Source organism: Nyctibius grandis, chromosome 3, assembly GCF_013368605.1.
Source record: "Nyctibius grandis isolate bNycGra1 chromosome 3, bNycGra1.pri, whole genome shotgun sequence".
Taxonomy (NCBI): domain Eukaryota; kingdom Metazoa; phylum Chordata; class Aves; order Nyctibiiformes; family Nyctibiidae; genus Nyctibius; species Nyctibius grandis.
The window spans coordinates 41,832,987-41,860,077 of record NC_090660.1 but is presented as its reverse complement, the minus strand read 5'-3'; the positions used below and the strand labels follow the sequence as shown (position 1 = coordinate 41,860,077).

The following is a 27,091-nucleotide window of genomic DNA, read 5'->3' as shown; positions in this document are numbered from 1 at the left end:
GCCGAGCAGGCGGCGGGACCGCAGGCGGCCTCTCCCGGACACGGACGCGGACACGGACGCACCTCCGCCCCGGGCGGACCCGGCGAAGTTCTCACGGACCTGCCCACACCGCTGCCCCCGCCCGCCGCCAGCGCTGCCCCCGCCAGGAAAACCCGCCCGGCTCCTCCGGCGGCGGCTCCTCCCTCCTCCCCGCCCCGCCGCTGGCCGGGACGGAGCGGAGGGGCGCGGCGCGGAAGAGCCGCGCACAGGGGCTGCTGCGGGGCGGGGAGCGGCTCCCGCCGGCGCCCCGGGCAGGGAAACCGCCCCGCCTGTCACCGAGGGGGGCTGCGCCCCTCCCGCTCCCCAGCCGGCTCCCCGGTGTCATGGTGGCTGGCAGGCTGCTCGCCTCGGGCTCTCCCTGGGAACACAACCGCTGGAGACAGTAATGGTCCTGACCCAGTCCCGGGCAGTTGCTCCACAGCTCCCGGGGCAGGGAGGGAGCGGAGAAGGGCCAGCCCGGGACTGCTGGGCCATGCGCTGCTGGGATGTGGGGAGGAAGGAGGGAGGCACGTCCCCTTCCCACGCTCGCTGTTACCCTTCAAGGAAGAGGTGATGTGGTCACTTTGAAGCTTGAGGGACCTTCATGAACACTGGTAGCTGTATGGCAGACACGCAGGGGTACCCACAGCAAGGGAAAGTTTGACTGGCACGGCCACAGCAAGCTGCTTTGGCCATTGGAGATCATGGGGACGGCCCCAAGGCTTGCTGTCTCCTGAGAGAGGTAGCCAGGGCTGCAGGAAAAAGAGCAAGGGAGGTTATTTGCCACGGAGAGACTAGGAAGAGCTTTGGGGCTGAAGGAAACAAGTCCATAGGAAAGAAGGCTTCATCCATTCTGCTGCCTCTAGAATAGCACGTGCTTTAGAAGAAAACAGAACATGGGCCAAGAAGCAATGGGAGTTAATGACAAACTCTTTCACTGAAGAAAGCCGTGTTCTGGTGGAAAAAAAAAAAAGTCAGCCGATGTGGTCTCAGAGAGAGAAATCCAGAAGACAAGTGAAAATTCCAAATTTATTATCCGGATAATGGGCAGTCCATTTCATGGCTTGACAGAATTATGGGAAAAAAGCAACTGTGACATTTAGTCGAAACTTCCTAATTCGCTTTGTACTCAACAACACATCCATACTGCTTTTTCACTTCACCCCCTAGCAGGATGCAGCCCTGTCTGCCTAAACTTGCGATCCTGAGGCCATCAGATTACATGAGCAGGGAGCTGAAACTCTGGTTTTGAGGTGTCATTTGCTCTATGCATTTTCCAAAGAGACTATTTACTGCACTGTCCTCTGCTGTTGGAGGCCTGTCAGGATCAATGCAGCAGAGGGCTCTAGTCATCCCCAGAGAGGGACTTCAGCCTGCTAAGCGGTATTGGGCGGTGCTCACCAGCATTGCTGAGGAGTGGATGAAAACACATCTGACACTAAGGAAGGGGAAAAACCTCGTCACTACCAGACAGAGTCACAGCGTGCAGCTGTGAGCTGTTTCTGATTTTAGATGCTAATAAATATTTTCTGTGACAACAGACACAGAGGCTGTCAACTGCTGTGAAGGCCTTGCTCTGGACAGAAGGGCGCTGAATAAAAATGATTCATCCTGACGCTGGCAAACTAGCATAAATCAGGTAATTTAGGTGGATTTGCAGATGAGTGTGTGTGTATAGATATAATTTCATTATTTCTTATTCAGCTATACAGTTACCTATCACAGATAATTACATACGCATAAAATCTAGTTTCAAAGCATACATACCAGCTGGAATAACTTAAGCATAGTAGTAGTGAAGTATATGTATGTAAATATGCATTGTAGACAGCTACTACTAAATGCCAATATGCTGGACATGAGAATAGACATTGTATATAAAGGAAGCAGTGTGTAGCAAGATTTGGATCTGAAGAGTTAGGTGGCACTAGTAATTGCACACCCAGTGACTGCATTGTCTCCTTGCTCGCCATCCGTCCTGAATAAAGGAAGCCCGACTGGTGTCGTTGGTATTGAGTTTATAGCAGGAGTTCCCTAGTTTCTGGCTGGTGGAGGGGTAAACCCTAAAGATACAGCCAGCATTTCTGGCTGTCTGGAGCAAATATTCTTGGGTTTTTTCCCTTTGTGTAAGGTTGCAAATTTCTTAGAATAGGGTAACAGAAATATTAAGCATGAGGAGCCCAACAAGGACTTCCTGGAATGAATCAAAGGAGGAGATCCTCCTGGACTCCCAAAAGAAATTATTGAGGGAGATTGGGAAGATGTAAAGAGCAAAATGTAGGACTGAGTGTTAATTAAGAACAGTTAGAAAGAACAGGACAGTTCTGCTGCAGGAGTTCTTAAGTATTAGAAGAATAAGTATTTTATTTAAGTATTTTAAGTATTAGAGAAATATGGAAAAACACAAGAATATGGTCACATGACTAAAACAAGTTTTGAGATAAAAAAATGGGAAACTGAGAACAGAATGTGACAGGACTGCAGGAGGCATGCTGCAATCAGTGGCAGACAGGGTAGGATCATACAAGGCTGTTGAAGACAACCAGCATAGCTACCTCTCAGTCAGATTTTAAAAAGGAAGAAAGGGCTTGAAGAAAAGGTAGGAGAGCACCAGCTTGCGTCCACAGAAGCAAGAAAAGTTGCAGCTGGTGGGATAGTAAGGGAGGAGGCTCTCAGTAGTAATAATGCCTTTAGAGCAAAGTAGCTGTGAAGGTTTTCTATGATCATCATCGCAGTGAGGATTGAAAGTAATACTAGTAAATGGTAGTTCCCTGAGGATGATGTCCAAGCACATTAAATCTGAGGAAATTCAGCAAAGGAAAGTGCAATAATGGTGTTAATGCAAAAATCATTAAGAATAAATCAGCTGGATTCACAAATAAGTTTGGACAAGATGTAAAGAATGTGAAGTCAAAGACACTTCTTAAACCTTTTTAACAATTTGTGGGGTTTAATTAAGATGGGAAGACTGAAATTTCTGAGCTGAAATTCTTGAAGTATAAAGATTTCTGCTTTGAATGTAAAAATAAGCCCCAGAGAAAAAAAAATCTATAATTAATAAGGCAAATGAGTTTCCTGCTATCTGTAACGCTTGTAGCAATGTTTTCGTGGAAGAGTTCCTTTTAGGCAATTCTATTAGTTTTTTTTCTGGTTTAATAACAACAGAAATTAAAACAATTGGTTTTGAGATTTTTTTTTTAAAAGATCAGTAAGAATGTTTAGTGAGCTATACATTCAGTTGCTTCAGGAGTTTCAGTCAGAAATAAGTAGAATAACCAGACAAGTCATATAAAAACTATAATTACTTATCTAGGAAGATCTATTATGCCCTCAGTTGTCAAAACAGAAGATCAGTGGAATAATTAATACATTTGAAGAGTTTATTTTTAAAAAGTGAAATCATATTTTTTCACCAAAAAAAAGAGAAACAAAATATTAACCTTTCAAAAAGCACTAAGAGAAGACGACTAAACACAACAATATGTAATTGTCCATGAGAACTTACATTATAGCGAATGTAAGAGCTGAAATTAAGAGTGTATCTGTTGCTCACTGGAATATCTATTTGAATTGCAGGCAATATTTATTTTACCTAAAAGTTCACTGTTGCTTTAACCCAGCATAAAATAGCATTGCCCTGCAAAGAAACAGCCCCCCTCAACTCCCACCTTGGCTGCTCTTTTTCTCCTTTGCCAGCACAAGTGCATCTGTATTTTTAAAATATTATTATTCATCCCATTGTTCAAACAGCTTTGAGGATTTTTTTTATTAATATGTTTGTGTTGAAAGTATTTGAGGCAGTTGCATAGTGCAGGCAAAACATGAAAGGCGCTGAGCCCCTGCCTTCCCAGCTGCAGGTCTGCACGGAAAGGTGAGCATTGGGGTCCACGCTGCTTCAGCGGGGACCCTGTTTTACCGGGTAGACTTTGGGTCAAGAGTGAAGCTGGGTGCATAGCACAGAGGCAGAGCATATCAGGAATGTAGATGAGAGGAAGAACAGTGTGTAGGGAGTACCAAAAGTAAAATAGACTAAAACCACAGACTTGATGAATGAGATAGAAACTGTCAGCTATTTCAGACATCTTCCATCAGACTGATGAATGCTGTGTAATTCTCATACTGACATGCCAATAAAAACAGGCGGCATTTAGTGGATGCTACTTGGGCAAGACCTAACCTGTACCGGTTTGCAGATCTTTGTAGTACATGTATGTGCATAGGTACATATCTATGTCTACATATATATACATATACACATACATACACATACAAAATATCTTGTTCAAAAGGTCATATGCAAGCCAGGATAGCTTAAAGGTAGTACGGATATGCATGCCAAAGGCATCCATCGGTGTATTTGCTTGCTATAGGTATGTATGGTTGATATATAAATGTTCTCTTTAGCTAAATAGCAAGCATGAACTGCAGGCAGTGGAAGAGAGATCATACATAAAGGAAGCCATGGCTAGGAGGCTTAGCTGTCAAAAACTGTTGAAACAAAACTGCAGTTCTACGCACAGAAAGTGGTATGATGTGGCGTGTTACTGAAGGGACTGTTCAAGGTCTGTTGTATTGGAAACCAGACTGATTTTTCATATGTTCTTGTGCAGACACAGTGAATTGAAATACTGAGCTGCAAATAAATTTTGAAAGTTTGATCACAATTATGGCATATTCAGAAACATATAATTGAAGTAATTTCAGCACAAAGCTATAGCAGACAAAGTGGAGATCTGCTATATATGCCGTGATTAAAATTCTGAACTAAGAACCCAAGGGGATATTACGTGTTAGAATTAATCTTAGTCATCCTATACTGTAGGCATTTACCACCACTGGTTTTTAGTCATTTTTCAAGGTTATTTCTTTTTCTGTGCCTGAAAGGACCAAAGTTAACATATGAGTCTAATGATACAGGAGAAACATCTGCTTTTCTCTCATGGTATGTCTATTATATATGTCTATGTTTCTCTTTAAGACGGAGATATGAGTCTTCACACAAAACACATGCTAAAACTTTGTTTTCTTTTTCTCAGAAGTATGACTTCCTTGTGATTCACATCAGTAAGGTTTTACAGTAGAAAATAAGCCTTTTACTCCTTGAACTGCTGTGGAAATAATGTCATCATATTTGGGGATTTGAGATGCCATCACAGACTTTCATAATGAAGATTATGACTGAGTCAGCTATCTCTAGTTTTCTGGATTTCTTTGGAACAGATTTCTTGACTGTTTGCATTTTTCTCTTTCTGAGATGCTTTTGATTATGATGGTAATTTTATAGTCTTTCATATGATGTGATCCTGAATTATATATGAGGTAGAAATTTGCTCATGTGTCACAGTATGAGGATATGTCCAAATGTATTACATCCTATTACTATTGCAAGAGCAACAGAATTTTTTGTCATGTTACACAGCCAATTTGTAGCTCTACATCACTGCACATTTGCCATATTATACTTATTTTACTAGCTCCACAGGTACATTACATGCCCTAATGGTTTCCTAGGCTTTGTTTTGCAAATGATGAGTTCTGTCTCTTGTGATGGCTCTAAGTTTATCTCCTTTATGTCGCCTTGTATTATGAGTAGCTTTAATAAAGCTTGCATTGGCCCATTTATCTCCCTGCTAGTGTTCTGATATCAGTTGCAGTGGAGACTTGTTAGAAAAGTTTCACAAATGTTGGCCTCATATGTTTGCTCTTGCCTTATCTGTTCTCCTTTGCCTTATCTGTTCTGTTCCTTGCACTTTTCTCGTCTCCTATAGTCTAAAGTCATTTTTTCATTCATCAGGTTTTTCTCTGTCATTTTAAATTATTTTAACCTTAGAGCAATCCAACACTGACCTATACAAATTAACACATTGGTGACATGAAGGAATTTCTTGTCAAAAGCAACGCATTTTTCACTGGACAAACCAGATGCAGTTTGGACAAACCTTCTGAGCAACTAGTGCACAATCTGCAGTTGAGAATCTTGGTTTTGTTTTCTCCTGTATTATCTTCCAACCTAAGCTTTCTCCATCCTCTGACCCTGATGAACAGTTTGAAAGGCTTAGGTTGTTCTTTCATTGGTGAAGAAATCAAGTCCTACATTTTCCAGAGAGCTTGGTACTGCATCACCATGAGAATATTCTATAGCACTTTATTGCTTTCAGAAGAGATCTGATTATTTTTCCCTTGCCTCATGATATTTTTAGTCTCTATCAGTGACAGAAATCACTGAGTAATCATACCTGTATAAATGCATAGGATGCTGACTGAAGATAGTAATGACCACCAGATGACAGCAGCAGAATTTAGCACAAATAATTTCTTTTCATTTTCTAAACCCCAACAAGTATTTCGTATCGCTTACTTATGAGTTTCTTACAATAAGAGTTGCATCTTTTGCTGTTAGGTTCCTAATTACATTCATGATATCTTTGTCTGGAGTTTCAAACCATTAGTAGAATTTTGCAGCGTAATCATCAGCTACATAACATACATTTGTACGATCAACGTGTTCAGTAACTTATCTCAAAGATAAACTGGAGTAATTCTGTCACTAATTTGACTATATCCAAGCACACACTTTGATATGGTAAGCATGACCCAGTTTTCTTCAATCATTAATAATGTATTGCATTAATCACTCTTGCCATTCCCTTCTTCCAAGCTCTGAAATCTTAGAGAGCGAATTGCACTGTTCAACTTATGGATAATGGCAAGCTCCTCATACTATCGTAACATAAGGATGGTTGTACTGGCTAGACCAAAAGTCTACCTAGCCATGTATCTTGCTTCTGATGATGACCATTATAAGCATCTTTATGCTTAAAGAAATTCTTTAACATAAGTACATACATTAAATATTTACATATTTTACATGAGTTAACACAGGGTATCTATAATGAAGGAAGCATCACTGAATATTTACCCTGTTTAGGAATTTGTCCTATTCTTTCTGTAATGATAAATTTGCAAAGGTGTAAGTAATTTACTTTTTTTTTCTTTGCTGTGAACAGTACTTTCCCAGAGGACTGGTTTAAGTGGCCATAAACACAGCCAGGCCTTGTTTGTCTGAGTCTTTCTCCAAGCGTAACTTGTTTGTCCCTTTGCTATGATGGCCTGGCAATCAGGATTTGCAAGAGTATCAGAGGCAGAAAGCCATATAACTTGGAAGATATGGATGCCACTGCCTAAAACCAGGGGATAGATTAATTTTAGTGGCATTTGGTGGTTTCACTACACTCCCCATAACCTCTCCTAGTCCTCTCGTCCCCAAACCCTCCACCACTGAAGTAAGTGCCATGTTCTGACATTGAAGTCACTGATTTTAATAAAGAACGACCTGCCCAAACTTATAGGGACACAACACAATATCCTGAAGTGACTGGTCATCTGCAGTTCAAGAGTTATTTCATCAGTGCTTTATTTTTTTTTCTCACTTTGTACATCAATATAACCTGGAAAAGACTCCAGGTTATCTGGGGGGCTCAAGCTAGAGAGAAGATTCTTAGAAAGGCCACAAGAAATCACAATTTTGTGCTCAAACTCTTTAAACCTAAAGCCTAACTCATTGGCACTATCAAGGGGCGGGAAATTTGTTTTTTGGGGAATGACTCAACTGTTTAAGTGAGGGAAGAGACTGGTTTTGAGCTAAATGAAGTGGGAAGGTGCAAGTAAAGGCTTAAATATCATGTAAGCAGAGTGGAGCTGACAGGGCGAGACTGCACCAGGTTGTAGAAGTCACATTGTGAAGCAGGGAAAAGGGATTGTTGTGTTGGCCGAAAGCGAATAAGCGCCATAGCAAAGTCTTGCTGCGATGACCCCGGGCAGAAAAAACATGTAAACCGGGGACACTTCATTGTATGGGAGTCAGTCATGGTAGCAGGAACATGGCATGGAAAACGGCGGTAGCCCAGGTGCCAGTGGATGACAGAGAACATCTGGGGAACGGTACAGGAGCCGCGGTGACCCAGGCGCTGGCTGGGGCGAGAAGGAGTGACACCGCCGGGACGACTGCCAGCGAGGGCGGCCGCGGGGGAGAGGCGCCGAGGCCCCGAGCCAGGCGGGGAAGGCCCGAGGAGCACAGCGTGCGGCCCAGCCCGGCTTCCCCTCCCCGCCGTGCGAGAGCGGCCGGGGCGCTGCAGCCGCCCTCGGCCGGCCTCCTCCCGCCAGCGCAGTCCCCTCCTCCCCGCTGCCTTCCCGGCGGCCGCCGAACCGCCGGCGGCGGGGGCGGTGGCAGGCAGCCGGGCTGCTCAGGGCCGGCCGGCGCTGCCCATGGGGGAGTGCGGGGTGCCCCCCCAGGTCCAGCTCTTCCTCCGCGCCTGCGAGCAGGGCGACTGCGAGACCGCCCGGCGCCTCTTGGGGCTACCCGGCGGCAGCACCGCTGACCCGGCGGCTTCTTCCTCCTGCGGTACCGAGGAGGTGGCGGTGGCGGCGGCGGCGGAGCCCCGCGGCGAAGCGTCCTCCCCGCCGGCCCCCGCCGTGCCCGTGGATTGCACCGACGAGGCCGGCAACACGGGTCTGCAGTTCGCCGCGGCGGGGGGACACGAGCAGCTGGTGCGGTTCCTGCTGCGGAAAGGGGCCTCGGTACAAAGCAGGAACCACTATGGATGGAGCCCCCTCATGCAAGCGGCCAGGTAAGGGGTGGGGGGATCAGGGAGGAGGGAGGTCTCCGGCCGCCATTCCACCTCGCCGCGGGGGCACCGGCCTAGTCAGCGGCAGGGCGGCTGCGGCGCCGGCGGCAGCGCCAGGGCGGGGAAGGAAGGGCCGCCGACGCTGCCCTCCTTTCCCCGCCCTGGGGCTGCCGCCGGCGCTCGGCTCCTTCCCCCTCAAAATCCCGCTTCCCAGGCCGAGGGAGGGCGCCCGGGAGCTCTGGGTGCGGGGGTGAGCTCCAGGCGGGTCAGCGTGTGGGAGAGCGGGCGGAGAGGCGCCATGTTGTAGGCCGCGGCCGCCCGTTGCCGGATCCCGGGGCGGGGGATGCGAGTGGTCACCTGTTACCTTCCCCGGGGGTGGTGTGAGGAGAGGTTGTCAAGTTTAAATTTGGTTAAATGTTACGCTGGGGTGTTAGGTTTTCTTTTTCCATGTTAAGGATTGAAGCGGTGCATGCTATTTCTTGGGTAAAGCCAGTGCAGAATCTCAGTCAGAGGTAACCTGAACATGAAAACACTGCTCCCCTCTTTCCTTCTGTAGAAATAAGATACGTGCACACCCTTACTTTATTTTCCATCGTTTTTTTTGGTGGGGGGGTGTGTGTCTTACCTACCTGTTGAAAAGTCGCCTCTGACATAAAACATACTGAAGCAAACAGAAAATAATTCGATTCACCTGGCTTTTCCATATTTTCCTAAATGGCTCACTGGAGGGTATAGAAAATCATTGCTGAGGGGTTTAATGACAAAACTGGATTGTTTTCTGCATCAATGACGCCGTGCTTCGTGTAACCCACTGCTGCGTTGTGGGAGGTCCTGGATTGCTAATACTGGTGTTTGTGCTTATCTTTACATATAGAAGTATTCCTTGGGTGTACAGATGTGTTTTGCAAGGTTGGAGGGCAGTGCTTTCCTATAATAATTGAATGCTTAATTGAGAGGAGAAATGGTTTTTTGTTGTTTTTTTTGTTTGTTTCATAACAGATCAAAATACTTGGAAGAAGAGAGTGTTTCAAAGTCAACATTTCTCTTTTCAATTAAAGCCCATAGAAAGTTCCCAAAGAATGAGTCACACAGCTGGTTTCCCAGTAAGAACAAGGAAGACGAGGTTCAACAATTTTGTTGTTTTATGAAGGTTAAAAAAAGGAAAAAGTTGCAGAAACATTCTTAGATTTTTTTTCCATTAATGAAAACCATACGCTCATTCTCTAAAAAAATAAAGTCAAATCACTGTAACTCTCTGACTTTTAAAAAAATTACTTCCTGCCATTTGAAAAGTACTGTAGATATCACTGAAACCTGCGGAGAAAGCTTAAAGTCAAAGAGCATATTTCTTCTGCCTTTTAAATGGATAACCGAAAAGGAATGTTTGTACGAATGTAGGTTTTGAACTATGTATGTGTTTGATTTTCTGGCTGTGGTTAGTCCTGTTGAAATTGGACAGGAGATAGCATGTATGCATAAAATTAGTCATGTGTGCAGGGGTTGCAGGCTTTGCTGAGGTGACGCAGTGAAGGCTACCAGGATAGACGTAGGAACTAGACAGGCCCTGGAGGCTTCCTTCTGCAGCTATGAACTTTCTGAAAGGAAGCTAGGGAGTTTTGGTCTCATGTCTACTGTTAATGGTCAGTAGCATTCTTTGGGATTTCCTCAACTAAATTGTGCTTTGCTGCAGTGTACAAAGGCTCCTTTCAGGATCAAAGTTTGATTGTGTTAAACACTGAACAAGCATGCGGTAATGTGTGAATGTGCAACAAGAGCACACTGTATTATGTTTATCGAAATGTGGGATTCCTCAGCTGAGGAACGGTAAAGGGTTTGCATTTTCTCATAGTTAGCTAGCTGGCTGGGTGTATGGCTTGCATGATTGTCTTTTGCTTACTGACAGACTAGCAGAGCCTCTCATAGTCAAGGGGTATCAAAGCTGAGTTACTGGTGAAACTGGAGTCAGAGTTCAATAATCTGACCAAGTTCTTTCAGATATTCCACACAGGAAGCGTTTAATGCATTAATACCAAGTTTCCTTATTGAAAGATATTTTATGTTACACAAGATTTTGTTTTAGCCTAGTGATAACAGCAACCTCCTGAAATCATAACACAAGCCTAACTTAACAACTGCAACACACAGTTGAGCCACAAGACAAACAGCACGCCCGTTACCGGTTCCTGTATGCTCGTCATCACGATGGTGGGCGTCCTCAGTTGCCAAGAAGGAATATGTGGCTGGAAGCCAGCTCAAGCCCCTTGCTCTCTTCAAAATCCATTTTACTGGTTGCGCAGTTTTGGTACTCTGTGTTGGGCCGAGTTGTGTAGACACTTCCCCCATGTTGGTCTGGCTGACTCAGGAAGCTGATACTTTCTATTGATGGGTTTAGGGGATGACATTCACACAGCCAGTTGTCCCACTCTGCTGATAGAGCTGTTTCTCTAAAACATAGGCCATCTTCTGGTCCCCTTTGCATTCAGAGAATTTCAGCTTTCTTTACAACAGCTGTGGCCACTCGCTATGTTCTTCTCTGTGCTTCATGAGCACACACCTGCCTTCTTTAAGCCATCTTCCATTGTAGGGTTTCATTGATGGTTCACAACTGGAAAGCAGGGGATGATGCAAATACAAAAGCTTTGCTATCCAGTTCATAAAAGGGTCTTTTTTTTCCCCCTTCTTTAGCATTGACTCTTTGAAGTTTTTACTCTCCTTGTTCAATAGTAATTAGGGTACTTAATTACGATCGCTACAAACAAACTGGCTTTGTTTTCTGAATGTCATACAGGCCTGGAAATAAGAGGATGAAAGTGACTCTGTGGTTTATGGAAGTTAAATGTTAATGTCATGCAGTTGAAAATGAAGCTAGCACGTTGCTGCTTTAGCCAGAACATCCTCTTAAATCGGTGCCTGGTTTATGAGCGTGGTCACTGGTACATGTGGAATGGTTTAGTTTACAGTGCTCAGCAGCTGATCACCTTACCCTCCAGTAAGGTGACCACTGTCCCATTAAGTGGTGAGTGCATGATCTCACATAATATGTTAGTCAATAGGACAATTTGGCAACAAAATTTTCCATGTTTGGAACATGTCGGTTTTCTTTGAGAAGCCTCTGCCATCCAAGGTGTTAATTCTCCTGCTTTCCTCTTTGTTTCTCTCAAGGTTTGGACATCTAAGCGTGGCTCACATCTTGCTGGAGAACGGTGCTGATCTCAATGCACAGAATAAGTTAGGAGCCAGTGTCCTCGCAATGGCTTCCAGAGGTGGCCACGTCAGCATGGTGAAATTGTTGCTGGAATCTGGAGGTTTTGTGGACAATTACGACCATTTTAGCACAAGTGTACTTAACAGCAGCAGAGATGACCTTCCCGATATAACTCCGCTAATGGCAGCTGCTCAGCATGGACATGAGGCAGTGGTACATCTGCTGTTAGACTGGGGAGCTGATTGTAATTACGCTGTGAAGACTATGGGCTGGAGTCCTTTAATGCTGGCAGCTGTTAGTGGAAAGGTGAGCTTGGCACAGCAGCTCATGGAGAAGGGTGCCAATCCTGATCACCTGAATGTACTACATAAAACACCTTTTGAAATCTCTGTTGGCTTCAAACACAAAGACATGAAGGACTACCTGGAATCTCTCACAACGATCAGACCCCAGGCAGGTATGGAGTGTTAGTTTTTTGTTTCGCTGACTTGAAGTTTTGATTGCATATTTAGAAATTGAAGGAGTTATTTTGTCTGTACACGATGTTCTTTATAATTTGTAACTAGAGTCTTCTGAAAATGCTGGAGTAAGTACACCTACCTCGGGTGAGACAGGAATGCCCAACTTCAGCAGATTTCTTCCAAGTTAGCATGACGAGATTCCTGTCCTGCAATAAAAGTCATGTGAAACATGAAGTGTTTTAATGTTTTAAATGTTGTAAATGTTTTTTGCTTTTAAAACACATGATCCAGGTGCTCATTTCGGAAGACAATTACAGAGGCCTACTTGAAATGGCACTAAAGAAGGGACGTCAAAAAGAGAGTAGGATATCAAAGAAAGGATATTGCAGACTCAAAGAAAACATAGAAGATACAAAATCTAGAAAACCTGCCTTGTAAGGAGACACTGAAGAAGTTCAATATGTCTAGTTTCATGAGGAGGTGGTTAAGAGGTGTGATTAATGAAGTGTCCACGCTAAGGACAGGAAGTCCAATATTGGGCGGCCTTTTTATGTGGCAGGCAAAGAAAAAAACCTAGAGTTTAAAGTTAGAAGAATGTGTTTTGCGGTGAAGCTTAGACCTGGAGTCACTTAGTAGAGGTGTGCAATCTCTTAACTGTTGCAATCGAGGTTAAATGCATTTCTAAAACTCATCGTCGGGTTGTCTTCACTGGGTGTTGCATACAAGGCCTGTGACATGCAGAAAACCAGATGAGGTTAACCTAACGGTTTCTTCTACCACTCTCCAAGTATACGAAACCTCCTCAAAGTCCTTTGATAGCGCACTGTGTATTCTAAGAAAGCCGCATATTAATATGGATGAATAACAAGTTGGCATGTCTGCTACTTTTCTGTTCCTTGCAGGAGAGGAGAATACTTAATTTAACTTCAGGACTTCATAAAATTTATAAACAACCTCCTCCTTTCAATATGAATGTGTCTGTGTGTGCACACACACAGATGGGCACACCCACTGCTCATGTGTGTACAAAACTAGATTAAAATAACATTATTTCAATGCAAATCTCAATTGAAATGAAGTTAAGAAATGCTGCTTTTATGGGTTTTAATTTTGCCCTGTAATGCATTCGTTATGTGCACTGAATGGGACAAGAGAACTGATAAAGAAACATTTTGTGACCGTGTAATTAAAGAATGTGTGGTGGTAGTGTAGCTTTAGCCATGAGCATTGAAGGATATAAGAAATACAGGATCTTGTAGAGAGAGGTAATATCTTGTATTAGGTGATCTGAAGGCTTAGGAAGGTGTGAGCAAACTTAAGACTACAACTTTTTTCCTTCAGTCTTAACCACTATATCCAGTACCATACACTCAACCAAAACAACAGAATAGTATATTGTGTGTCTTTACCACTAATTTTCCAAGTTTTTTTTTAATTACTAAGCAAATTTCTGTTCTGTTGACAGTTTTTTTGTATGTAATTTCCTAGGATTTTTGTTTTTATTGAAGGTAAAGGTTAAACCTATTCACTGTCACCTGTCAGTTTGAAACATTAATGAATTTAGTTTTTAAAAATTTTTTACGTATTGCAGATATCTCTCCCAGAGCTCTCTCCAAATTAGCTTTCCTTTCTAGCTGGTTCTATAAAGTAATGTTATGAATGTCTTATGTTAGTTTTGTTTAAATATTGTGGATTTCCTCCTTTTTCTTTCTGCAGAAGTTTCTTTATGCTAACAGAAATGCATTAAGTCTGTTCCTGAGATCAGGCAGTTTGGTATGGACATCGGTTGGACATTTGAACATCAATAAGTCATTTCAGAGGTTGAGACCTGTCACAGTTTAAAGCTGGGCCAGCTATTAACCCGGTGGCAGACGCTCTCTGTTAACCCTCACCCCCCCCCCCCCCCCCCCCAAGGGAAAGGGAAAAGGGAGAGAGACTTACAGGTTGGAAAGTTAAAACAGTTTTAATAAACTATAGTAATGAAAAAAGAGTATAATAAGAATAATAGAAATAATCAAATATATACAAATATATACAAAACCAAGATCAAGAGCTTGGAAATCCTCCTCAGGCAGAGTTGCTCCCCCCAGCACAGGTAGAGGGGGAAAATGCAGTAGCTCCCCTGCCATCACACCTGCAGGCTTTTAACTGGAGAATTGGCAAAGCTGGTACCAATCAGTGGGAGACAAGAGGGCCCCTCCCTCCTGGGCCCCACCTCCAGGAGGCAGTGGGTTAGTGATAAATAGGAAAGTGAGAATGACATGTATGGGATGGAATACCTCGTTGGTCAATCTTGGGTCACCTGCCCTGTCTGCTCCTCCCTGCAGGTGCGACCCCCTTTCGGCTCTTCACTCATAAGCAGTGAGGAATTTAGCAGTGACCTTGGTTTCTCTAAGACTAATTGGCCTGGTTTGGGCCAAACCAGGACATTCCACCCCTTATTCCATACCATTCACGTCATACTCAGATCATCACTACCTTTTTTCATTTTCAAATATATATACACATATTACTAGTTTATGATTCATCTTTATGCAAAAAGTTCATCAAGTTCATTTAGTTCAGGATTGTGGGTTTCCATCTGGCTAGCAGTCTCTCAGGGCAGGAAAGATGGTATGAGTTTTGTCACAGTTCATGCCCACGGGTTGCAGGTTCAAAATGTCAGTCTCGAGGAGGTTACTGGACACCACTTGCAGCTAGCTCCGGTCTCATCACCACTGTCTTAACCTGAAAGACACTTATGAACACTCTTAATATTATGCAGCAACAACATACAGTTTAGAATTAAGTAGTCTCACCCAGAATCAGATCACCTTCAGGGACACATCGGACTTCACCATCTTGCAACATCACCCACCAAGTACATCCAGGTCCCTGAGCAAAAGTAATCCCACGAATGGGTTTACCTTTGCCCATTGCAGGAAGAACCCAGACAGTTTTTCCCAATAGATTCCTTTCATGCACCACAGGGACTTTATCTCCTTCTACTGTATGTAGAAGGTCTGACTGAGCAGGGCCAGCTTGATTGATAGATCCCCTGGTGTTAACTAACCAGGTAGCTTGTGCCAGATGCTTATCCCAGTTTTTAAAGGTTCCACCCCCCATTGCTTTCAGGGTAGTTTTTAACAGCCCATTATACCGTTCAATTTTCCCAGAGGCTGGTGCATGATAGGGGATGTGATATACCCATTCGATGCCATGCTCTTTGGCCCAGTTGTCTATGAGACTGTTTTTGAAATGAGTCCCATTGTCCGACTCAATTCTCTCTGGTGTGCCGTGTCGCCACAAGATTTGCTTTTCAAGGCCCAGAATAGTGTTCCGGGCAGTGGCATGGGGCACAGAGTATGTTTCCAGCCATCCGGTGGTCGCCTCCACCATGGTAAGCACATAGCGTTTACCCTGGCGGGTTTGAGGGAGTGTGATGTAGTCAATTTGCCAGGCCTCCCCATATTTATATTTCAACCACCGCCCCCCATACCACAAAGGTTTTAACCGTTTGGCTTGCTTAATTGCGGCGCATGTTTCACAATCATGAATAACCTGTGCAATAGAGTCCATGGTTAAGTCCACCCCTCGGTCACGAGCCCATCTGTATGTTGCATCTCTCCCTTGATGACCTGAAGTGTCATGAGCCCACCGAGCTAAAAATAGTTCACCTTTATGTTCCCAGTCCAAATCTATCTGGAACACTTTAGCAGCCTGATCTGCTTGTTGGTTGTTTCGATGTTCCTCAGTTGCCCGACTTTTAGGTACGTGAGCATCTACGTGACGTACCTTCATGACTAGTTTCTCTAGCCGAGCAGCAATATCTTGCCACAATTCAGCAGCCCAAATAGGTTTCCCTTTGCGCTGCCAGTTGCTTCGCTTCCACTGCTTTAACCACCCCCGCAAGGCATTTGCTGCCATCCATGAGTCAGTATAAAGATACAGCCTTGGCCACTTTTCTCGTTCAGCAATGTCTAGAGCCAGCTGGATGGCTTTTACCTCTGCAAATTGACTTGATTCACCTTGTCCTTCTGTGGCTTCTGTGACTCGTCGTATGGGACTCCATAAGGCAGCTTTCCAGTTCCGATGCTTTCCTACAAGACGGCAGGATCCATCGGTGAACAGGGCATACTGCTTCTCATCCTCTGGTAGTTCATTATATGGTGGGGCTTCTTCAGCACATGTCACCTCCTTTTCTGGTGGCATTCCGAAGTCTTTGCCTTCTGGCCAGTCCATGATCACTTCTAAGATTCCTGGGCGATTAGGGTTTCCTATTCGAGCCCTCTGTGTAATTAATGCAATCCATTTACTCCATGTAGCACCAGTTGCATGATGGGTAATAGGAACCTTACCTTTGAACATCCAGCCTAGTACTGGTAATCGGGGTGCTAGGAGAAGCTGTGCCTCAGTACCAATTACCTCTGAGGCAGCTCTACCTCCTTCATATGCTGCCAGTATCTCTTTTTCAGTTGGAGTGTAATTGGCCTCGGAGCCCTTGCGTCCTCGACTCCAAAATCCTAGGGGTCGACCTCGAGTCTCCCCTGGTACTTTCTGCCAGAGGCTCCAGGTAGGACCATTGTCCCCAGCTGCAGTGTAGAGCACATTTTTAACATCTTGTCCCGTACGGACTGGTCCAAGGGCTACTGCATGCACAATCTCTTGTTTAATCTGTTCAAAAGCCTGTCGTTGTTCAGGGCCCCACTGAAAATCATTCTTCTTTCTGGTCACTTGATAAAGAGGGCGTACAATCTGGCTGTAATCTGGAATATGCATTCTCCAGAAACCCACAACACCTAAGAAGGCTTGTGTTTCCTTTTTGTTAGTTGGTGGGGACATAGCTGTTATTTTGTTGATCACCTCTATAGCGATCTGGCGATGCCCATCTTGCCATTTAATCCCTAAAAACTGGATCTCCCGGGCAGGTCCCTTGACCTTGCCTCTTTTTATGGCAAAACCAGCTTTCAGAAGAATTTGGATGATTTTCTCCCCTTTGTCAAAAACTTCTGCTGCTGTATCACCCCACACAATGATGTCATCAATGTATTGCAAATGTTCTGGAGCTCCACCCTTTTCTAGTGCAGTCTGGATCAGTCCGTGGCAAATAGTAGGACTGTGTTTCCACCCCTGGGGCAGTCAATTCCAGGTGTACTGGATACCTCTCCAGGTAAAAGCAAACTGTGGCCTGCACTTTGGTGCCAAAGGAATAGAGAAAAATGCATTAGCAATGTCTATGGTGGCGTACCACTTGGCTGCCTTTGACTCCAGTTCGTATTGAAGTTCTAGCATGTCTGGCACAGCAGCACTCAGCGGTGGCGTAACTTCATTTAGGCCACGATAGTCCACAGTTAATCTCCATTTTCCATCACACTTTCGCACTGGCCATACAGGACTATTAAAGGGTGAGCGAGTCTTGCCAATCACTCCTTGATTTTCTAATTGTCTAATCAGTTTATGAATGGGGATCAGGGAGTCTCGATTGGTACGATATTGTCGTCGGTGCACCGTGGCAGTAGCAATTGGCACCTGTTGTTCTTCAACCTTCAGCAGCCCCACAACAGAAGGATCTTCTGAGAGGCCAGGCAAGGTAGACAGCTGTTTAATGTCCTCAGTCTCTACAGCTGCTATACCAAAGGCCCATCTATACCCTTTTGGGTCCTTAAAATACCCTCTCTTGAGGTAGTCTATGCCAAGGATGCACAGAGCATCTGGGCCAGTCACAATGGGGTGCTTTTTCCATTCATTTTCAGTTAGGCTCACTTCGGCCTCCAATACAGATAACACTTGAGATCCTCCTGTTACTCCTGAAATACTGATAGATTCTGCCCCTTTATGATCCGATGGCATTAGGGTGCACTGTGCACCAGTGTCTACCAGGGCTCGATACCTTTGTGGCTTTGATGTGCCAGGCCATCGAATCCACACAGTCCAATAAACTCGGTTGTCCCTCTCCTCCACCTGGCTGGAGGCAGGGCCCCCCTAATTAAGAAATGGATTTGTGCTGCTCACAGGGACTGGACCTTCATTTCTCCTATTCACACTTTGGAAAAAGGGATTTGAGGCCCATCTACCCTGACTGGGGTCCTGCTCACTGGTAACTGGAGCAGTCATCCTTCTAGAAAAATTCTCTCTGATATTTCTTTTAGCTTGCAACTCACGTACTCGTGCCTGTAGGGTACTGGTAGGTTGTCCATGCCATCTGCTCATGTCCTCCCCATAACCACGCAGGGCAAACCACAGGACACCTCGTGATGTGTTCCGTTTCCTTTGAGCTGGTCCTGTAGGAGAGCGTTTTCTCCTAACAGCTGCAACGCGCGCCTGTGTAGGTAGAGAGTCAAGTTTATTCTCAATCCTGGACAGTTTGTCTGACAGTTGTTTAAATGAGTCCTTGTTTTCCTTAGTTTTTCCACAGCCAAGATGCGTGCCTGCAGTGGGGAAGAAATACTATCTTCATACTGTCGCATACAGTTAGCCATTTCACCCACACTAGATCTTGCCATAGCATCTTCTCCCCATACTAATATTGGCAATGTATGGGTATATGTCGGTGGAGCATTCTTCACAACCTTCCGGAACATGGATCGGTTGCATTCCACTTCATCAGGATCTACGGGATCTACAGTTTCCCGTGGGTGTCTATAAATGATCTCTTGCACAGCTAGTTCTCTAAGGTAGTTAATACCTTTTTCTATAGTGGTCCATTTGCTTAGGTGACTCATAACATCATCTTTATAGGGATACCTGCTCTTTACAGCTGACAAGAGTCGCCTCCAGAGACTGATAGTGTTTGACTTTCTTGCGAGCGCCTTATCAATACCACCATCTCTGGACAGGGATCCCAACTGTCTGGCTTCTCTACCATCCAATTCTATGCTATCTGCCCCATTATCCCAGCATCGGAGCAACCAGGTAATAATAGGTTCACCGTCATAACGGCTGAAGTCTTTCCTTATATTTCTCAGGTCCTTCAAGGATAAGGAGTGGTAGATTATCTCTACGTCTGAGTCCTCCTCTTGTGATAGTTCTGCTTTAGAAAGACCTTTCTTCTGTGATGGGTCTGTTTTAAAAGGACGATTGAGGAAACCCCCATCTGTGTCAGGCCCGAACTCTGACTGAGAAGGGCCCTCACCTGGGTCATATGATGACTCTGCCTTAGAAGGCTCTGAGTCATCATCCTCCTCTTCACGAGCTGATTTCTTTTGGTATTTCTTCCTGGTTACAGGAGCAATTGGTACAGATTCGATAGATGCTGGGGTCTGAGTAGCTGCAGTGGCCATCTTGGGGGGTGTAGCAGCTGTGGTGCAGGCTGCCAAGGTTTCAGTGGGTTTAGTGGCTGTAGCGGCAGTACACACTGTAGGATCTGAGGTGGCTGCATAACACCTACAACTGTCCCTGCACCGATATTTAATCTTATCCCACATCAGAAACACATTCAGGACAACCGAAAATAAAAACATACCACCTAGACAGCACCATCCTAATTTCGCAAAATCTAGTGGAATCAGCTTGGCAGAAAAGGAGAAGGTACTATTTCCCGAAGTAAAACTGGAAGTGTAATCATTAACAGAATCAGCTAAAGGACGCCTGGAGCGTGCAGATGAAGTCGCTGCTACTGATTCGCGATTAAAGCTGCCCATCATTGTGTCATAGAGATAAGAGATCGGAATAGTAACTGCCCAGTTTATCACTGCATAAATCAGTATCAAACCCCATACCAAAACAATACATTTCAACCAGCGCCCACTGCTAAACTGCATATAAACATTCATAAGAAGCAAGCAATAACACAGTGCCCACGGCAGGTAAGGCATCATTGCAATACTCAATTGTGAAAGAAACTCCATAAAAAGATGAGATAACACAGCATTCAAAAGTGACATCACCATCTTCACTATCTGTTTTAATTTCCAACCCCTTGTAAATCTCAAAGGAAGAAATCTGATACTCTCTCAGCTGAGCTCTCCGGGTCTCCTCCCACCAGAGCCAGGATTCAGCTTATCAGAGCAACTTGTTGGAGCTTCTCTCGAGCCCCACGTTGGGCTCCAATAAATCTGTCACGGTTTAAAGCTGGGCCAGCTATTAACCAGGTGGCAGACACTCTCTGTTAACCCTCTCCCCCCCCCACCCTACCCTAAGGGAAAGGGAAAAGGGAGAGAGACTTACAGGTTGGAAAGTTAAAACAGTTTTAATAAACTATAGTAATGAAAAAAGAGTATAATAAGAATAATAGAAATAATCAAATATATACAAATATATACAAACCAAGATCAAGAGCTTGGAAATCCTCCTCAGGCAGAGTTGCTCCCCCCAGCACAGGTAGAGGGGGAAAATGCAGTAGCTCCCCTGCCATCACACCTGCAGGCTTTTAACTGGAGAATTGGCAAAGCTGGTACCAATCAGTGGGAGACAAGAGGGCCCCTCCCTCCTGGGCCCCACCTCCAGGAGGCAGTGGGTTAGTGATAAATAGGAAAGTGAGAATGACATGTATGGGATGGAATACCTCGTTGGTCAATCTTGGGTCACCTGCCCTGTCTGCTCCTCCCTGCAGGTGCGACCCCCTTTCGGCTCTTCACTCATAAGCAGTGAGGAATTTAGCAGTGACCTTGGTTTCTCTAAGACTAATTGGCCTGGTTTGGGCCAAACCAGGACAAGACCTTATTCTGTATGTCGCTGTTTGGGGGCACATTTCAAGGTATTTGTGCTTTATGATGTAGACCAGTGCTGGGAGGTGCTTAATGAGAGGGTTTGGAAGAGCTGCATCTAGATTTTTCAGCTTTGGAGTACTTGCTATGAAATCTAAGGAAGTGGCTGGTCCTAGAAGAACCTTTTCCAGGTGCTACCACCCATCCAGCCATGGTGGCAGAAAGCCGGTAGGGTAGGGTAGGGTAGTCCAGTCTAAGCTCTCTGCCACTTGTGAAACCCAAATAGGCTTATTTAAAACTTACCTAATTATATCCGTGTTACACTGCTGTGTGGACATGTCCGCAATCCCCAAAATTGTTATTTTTCATTTAAATGTTGTGTCATTCCTGCAGACCAAGCGCCCCTTGTACTTTAAGAAGCAAGGACAAAAATCTGACATTTGTTTCTGCTTCAGAAAGAGAAGGTGTTAACTTAGTCAGACGTTGACTCATAGGTTAAGTTGGAGCTAGGGCTTTCGTACAGACGCGCTGCCAGACAGAACCAGCTGACAGGAGACGTTTCCTCATGACCAGTCTCTGAGGAATAGACATCAGTTGGTTACAGTACACAGAAAGGATCAGATGTCTGTGGGATTCACTAGTGCAGTGCTTTATAGCTCACCTGTGCATTTGCACATACGGAATGTGTGTGCAGGCAAAGTTGGCCTGATGAGTCTTTAAAGTCGTCTGTAGTCATACAACTTGAAGTATTGAAGAAGCCTGTTTAAGCTAGGAGAGTGGACTTGCATTAAAGCAGATGAGCGTTCCTGTCACCTCTGCTGAGGAGCAGAAGGGTAGTAACTAATTGTGGGTAAAAATGTTAAGTTTCCATACAAACATCTGCATTGGTTTTTGGCCATGGCTTCAGTCTCCTCCTAGCACTGGAGTCTTGTACATCCTGGGAAAAAAAAGGATTCTTTCTCTCGTATGGAAGGCAGCAGGAAAGGAACGTGTCTTCGATCCGTTTCCATAGAAAGGGCGATTTGCCTCACAAAAGCAAGCAACTCCCTTCTCAGGGCTGTTTTCACTAACAAATTCAAAACTACCTGAAATGGCCTGGGTGTTGCCTGCTGTCCTGGTTTGGCCCAAACCAGGCCAATTAGTCTTAGAGAAACCAAGGTCACTGCTAAATTCCTCACTGCTTATGAGTGAAGAGCCGAAGGGGGTCACACCTGCAGGGAGGAGCAGACAGGGCAGGTGGCCCAGAATTGACCAACGAGGTATTCCATCCCATACACGTCATTCTCACTTTCCTATTTATCACTAACCCACTGCCTCCTGGAGGTGGGGCCCAGGAGGGAGGGGCCCTCCTGTCTCCCACTGATTGGTACCAGCTTTGCCAATTTTCCAGTTAAAAGCCTGCAGGTGTGATGGCAGGGAGCTACTGCATTTTCCCCTCTGTCTGTGTTGGGGGGAGCAACTCTGCCTGAGGAGGATTTCCAAGCTCTTGATCTTGGTTTTGTATATATTTGATTATTTCTATTATTCTTATTATACTCTTTTTTCATTACTATAGTTTATTAAAACTGTTTTAACTTTCCAACCTGTAAGTCTCTCTCCCTTTTCCCTTTCCCTTGGGCGGGGGAAGAGGGTTAACAGAGAGCATCTGCCACCTGGTTAATAGCTGGCCCAGCTTTAAACCGTGACACCTGCGTTCTGTCCCTGTCCTTGCTTTGGCTTACCCAGACAGTAGTCCTTCCTTCTGGCATCTCCTCGTGGTCTTCTGCTCCCTGAGGCTGCCTTTCTTCCAGGCTTTTTACGTGTCAAGTACTGAGTCTGGTCCTTTTCTAAATCAGTCTTTTGAAATCTGTTTTGCAATGGTGAGCTCATACACAGCTCTTTCTATAAGATCAGTTTCTGAACCAGGAGAAAATGTAGGACCCACAGTGCTCTTTCCCCATCTTAAAATGAGAGTTTCTCATGTTTTGGGGGGCTTTCCAGAAATTGCTTTTGTTCAGCATTTTCAAATTACTTCCTTTGGAGTCCAGCTATGAACATTAACCTTTTCTGTATTACCATAAAAAATGACAGAATTGGGTTTGGGAAATCTCTCAAAGTCTCCTTGTTTTCCTTAAAATCTTTTTACCTCATTGATTTTGTAGTGTCAGTAATGCTTTGGAAGATGGAGGAGGATCTATTTTTCTGGCTTGAGTGGAAGGTGCAAAATATATCGCTATTTTTTCCTTATCTTACATTGTGTCAGCAGTTTCAAAGCACTTCGAAGGTGTGTCGAAGGAACGATCCTTCACTCAAAATGTTAACATTTGTAATAATTACAGTTCTTATTATGGAGATGATGATCTAGAAGCTGAAGGGTATCTATTAATGCACAAATGGCAAGCTCTGTAGTTAAATCATCACTCTTTATTTTTGTGACCTTCACAAATTAAGCTGGTGATACTGAAGAGGAAATAAAAATGGGACATGTTGTAAAACTCCTTTGAGTCACCTTTCAAAATAATCCTGTACTGTTTGAGTGTTTGCTGTTGTATAGAGGATTATACCAGACCACAGAACCATACTGTGGTTCTTTAATTGATACTTTAGTCTTCCAGGCAGGAAACCAGAAGTTTCCAAATGCAATTTCCTGATAGAGGATGAAAGTTGAAAGGCAAAAGCCTGTACTGGTGCTTTATTATAGTTTGTACTTTTAATTCTGCACAGAGAGCCATACAGGTGAGTCATTCTTCCCAAAGAGTATAAAAACGTTATCAGTGCATTCTTTGTTCTTACTAAATGTATGTCCGAACATATGTTCTATAGTACCTTTTTGTAAATTTTTTAATAGTTTTTGCTATACAAATTTTGCTAGAAATTTTTACTTTTTAATGATTGCTAATATAAATATTTATATTTCTTCCAGATACAGAAAAGAGGCAACCTGATGTCTTTCATGCTTTGAAATTGGGTAAGTACTGACAGGGCTCTTCCACCATGTCTCGTTCTTGTGACTTCAGAGCATGTTTGTTTGTAATTAAAAAAGTAAGGGAGCTGGGTGAGCTTAAGCTCTCTGCTTAAGATAAGCCTGACTGCCTCATACATTTTTAAAAAGTGCTCGTTCCTACTTTTATTAAGATTTAGGAAAAAACCCACAACCTGGTTAAAATATGTTCAGTAGCACATTTTGTACTGCTTTTCATAGTCTAGGCAAGAACTCAGTGACTACCAGCCTCTTTATGTGGAAACTGGAACGTTAGGTTCACTTTTAAAGAAGTAGAAAGATGACAGGAATAATGCATTACTCTTGAGCAAGGAGTAGGGAAGTTTTGCATTGGAGATTTAGTTCAAATATTGGAGGCGGAATTAAAAAAAACCTTTCTGAATATAAGAAGATTGAGCACTGGAATAGATTAATTCCTTGGGATATTGTGGAATTGTATCAGTAGAGGTTTTTGGAATCTGTGAACCACCTTTGTAAGAGGAACTTACGGGTCAGTGTGACATAGGGCGTTGTTCTACCTGCTTAAGGCAAGGGATGGCCTCCACCACCTTTCAGAGTGCTTTTATACCCACTCTCTTTGATTCTAAAATTGTTGCTTTCTGTGATTTCAGCATATGGAACTGGAACAGGGATCTTCGGTCCTGGTGAAGGACAAATCATGGTGTCTTAGCACCATCAGTTTTCCTTGCACGACATCGTCTTATGATAATTTAATAGAAATATTCCCTACTTGTGTTTTCATATGTTGGATGCACTGCAGTTTATACTGACTTTATAGCTTAGTCATTCATTTCAGAAAATGATTCTTGTAATGGGATTGTACTGTAAGTGTACAGGCAGGGAAAACAGTGCCTCGTGCTTATGCCACAATTTTATTTAGCCTGGGAAGATATACTGATTAACTAAAAGACCAAAGATCAGTACAAATATTTAGTGTTGCAGTTGCTTTAGTACTTTATTTTTTCTGTTTTAATGCCACTAAATGTAGATGAGTGTCAGCAAATCAAAATACGTATTAACTCAGTGGCTAAGCAGTTCTCTGTTGCTCATGTAGATTATGTTTTATCGCTGTTTTGTAGGAAACTTTCAGCTGGTTAAAGAAATCGTTGATGAAGACCCAAGTCAGGTCAATATCGCTAATGTTGACGGCGCGTCTCCATTAATGATTGCGGCTGTAACTGGACAGCTGCCCCTTGTTCAGCTCCTTGTTGAGAAAAATGCTGATATTGACAAACAGGATAATGTTCATGGCTGGACAGCACTAATGCAGGCCACGTACCATGGGTAAGAGATATGCTGTCTTTGGGTCTAGCAGTAAAGAAATTTAATTTTTCTTACATCCCAATAGAAGAAATCTTTTTGATATTGTCTCTGGAAGCAGAGGGGTGTTACAAGAAATTGAGAGACTCGTGGCCTCAGTTTTCCATGACTGTTGCACTGCCATCAGCTTTTCAGAGCAGACCTGAATGCCATTTGGATTTCAGGATGAGTGACACATTTGGGAACTTGAATCTTGTTCAGTAAGTGCTGGGAACATGGTGCTCCAGGCAGGCACTAGGAGCTTTAGTGCAGATTCCAGCTTCCATCCTTTGATGTTTTTTAGTGTTTTTTAAGATAGTATCACCCGCTGCCAGGGTTGTAGGCCTACATAAATTGTGAAACTTGAAGGCAGTCCCCTTCTCTGTGCCATATTTTCCAGTCTTAAAACCATTTTTATGTTCCCCTATTCAGCCTTTAGTGTTCATTGAGTTTTCTAAAAGTGTGCCTGCTGGGGAACTGATGGTCATTTTCTCTAAAGCTACGTTATAAATGCAGGTAGGCACTTAAGAGTCACACCCCAGAAACTGACCTGGTACTTCACGTGTGATATCTGTCGTATACTTGGCATTGTCTGAATATAGGATTCTCAGTTTAGGAAGGTGAACTTTTCTCCATTGTTGTAGACGAGGTCCTCAGGAAGGTGATGATTCACTTCACTGCCTGGTAATGCTCAGATGAATTGTACAAATGCAGATATTCTGCTCCAGCTTGTATTTTTAGTCAGCACATCTCATTGGACTGTTAAAGTGCAACAAAGGGGAAAAATAGGAGGTCGAATTGTCATTGCTTTGTGAAAATTTTCTGAAGTAGTTCCTGGGACCTAGATAAGATGAGATTCTCTTGCTTCCTCACCAACACAATACTGATAGTAGCGACAGGCTTTTACAGAAGTGCCTGAAGATCAGTTTCCCTGGTGCAGGCATTTTGCTTATCAGCAGCCACCCCCGTGCACAGCTGGAGTAGAAGCAGCCAGCAGAAAGTGATGTGCAGGGCTGCTGGCACATCCCCTTGCTGGTACTCAGTCACCCCTCTCGTCTGTGGAAGCACGGAGCGCAGCTGAGTGCTGCGTGTGTTCAGATACTGCCCTTTCAGTTTCCCCGAGGACTGTGTTATGAAAATTCCCTTCCCTATTATATCGGTCAGTCTTTATAGTATGAAAGTGTATTAACTTTGTTAATACACAATGTTTGAGGTAGTAGAATTTTACTGGAGACTTTGGTATTGTTTATGCTTAAGTAAAACAAGCTAAAGGGTACCAGCTCAGTGGAAGGACCAGAAGGACATCCCAGCCCTGGAAGCAAGGACTTGGTTGGCTTCTTGGAAGCTTAGAGCTTGTTTGTGAAGGATAAAAGATACTCCTAGTCAACCAAGATAACACCAGCATCATAGCCCCTCTAACACATCTTTTGAAACCCTCTCAGTATTGTCCGGCGTCATAGCTAAGTAAAGATAGCAAGACTGACTCCAGGGACATCTGGGTGAATAGACAAGCAGCAAGAATGCTGTAGGAACACAGTTCCTTTGCAAAGTTTTACTATGATGAGTAATTGGTAGTGTGGGTGTTAGTGGTTAGTCAAATTGTGTTGCACCTAAATGCTTGAAGGGTATAAGAACCCTGTGTAAAACCACATTTGGGATGCCCCAGTTTGGCTGGGACACCTCGTGTGCATGAATAAATATTTACCTTTGTAATTCTATACTTTCTGTCCTAGCCTCTCTCCTTGGTTGGCATGAACCAGTTGTGAGTTTTTGTAACAACTGGAAATCTTTGCCTCTGCAGAGCCTCAGCTTACCCCTTCTCAGGAGCAGCAGTGGTGTGGAGGGTGTCTGATTTGAAGGAGGGAGCAGGCAAGGTCTGT

The 27,091-nt window shown here is 44.1% G+C and overlaps 1 protein-coding gene across 1 annotated transcript in view; it reads left to right on the top strand.

The window, feature by feature from the left end:
• Nucleotides 1-8,085: 8,085 nt before the first annotated feature.
• ANKS6 (ankyrin repeat and sterile alpha motif domain containing 6) overlaps nucleotides 8,086-27,091 on the top strand; it is a 58,881-nt gene continuing 39,875 nt past the window's right edge. The window contains 4 exon segments of the mRNA XM_068396240.1: nucleotides 8,086-8,645; nucleotides 11,805-12,304; nucleotides 23,835-23,879; nucleotides 24,992-25,196. Of these exon segments, the coding sequence (XP_068252341.1) occupies nucleotides 8,284-8,645; nucleotides 11,805-12,304; nucleotides 23,835-23,879; nucleotides 24,992-25,196 (1,112 nt within the window). The 5' untranslated portion in view covers nucleotides 8,086-8,283.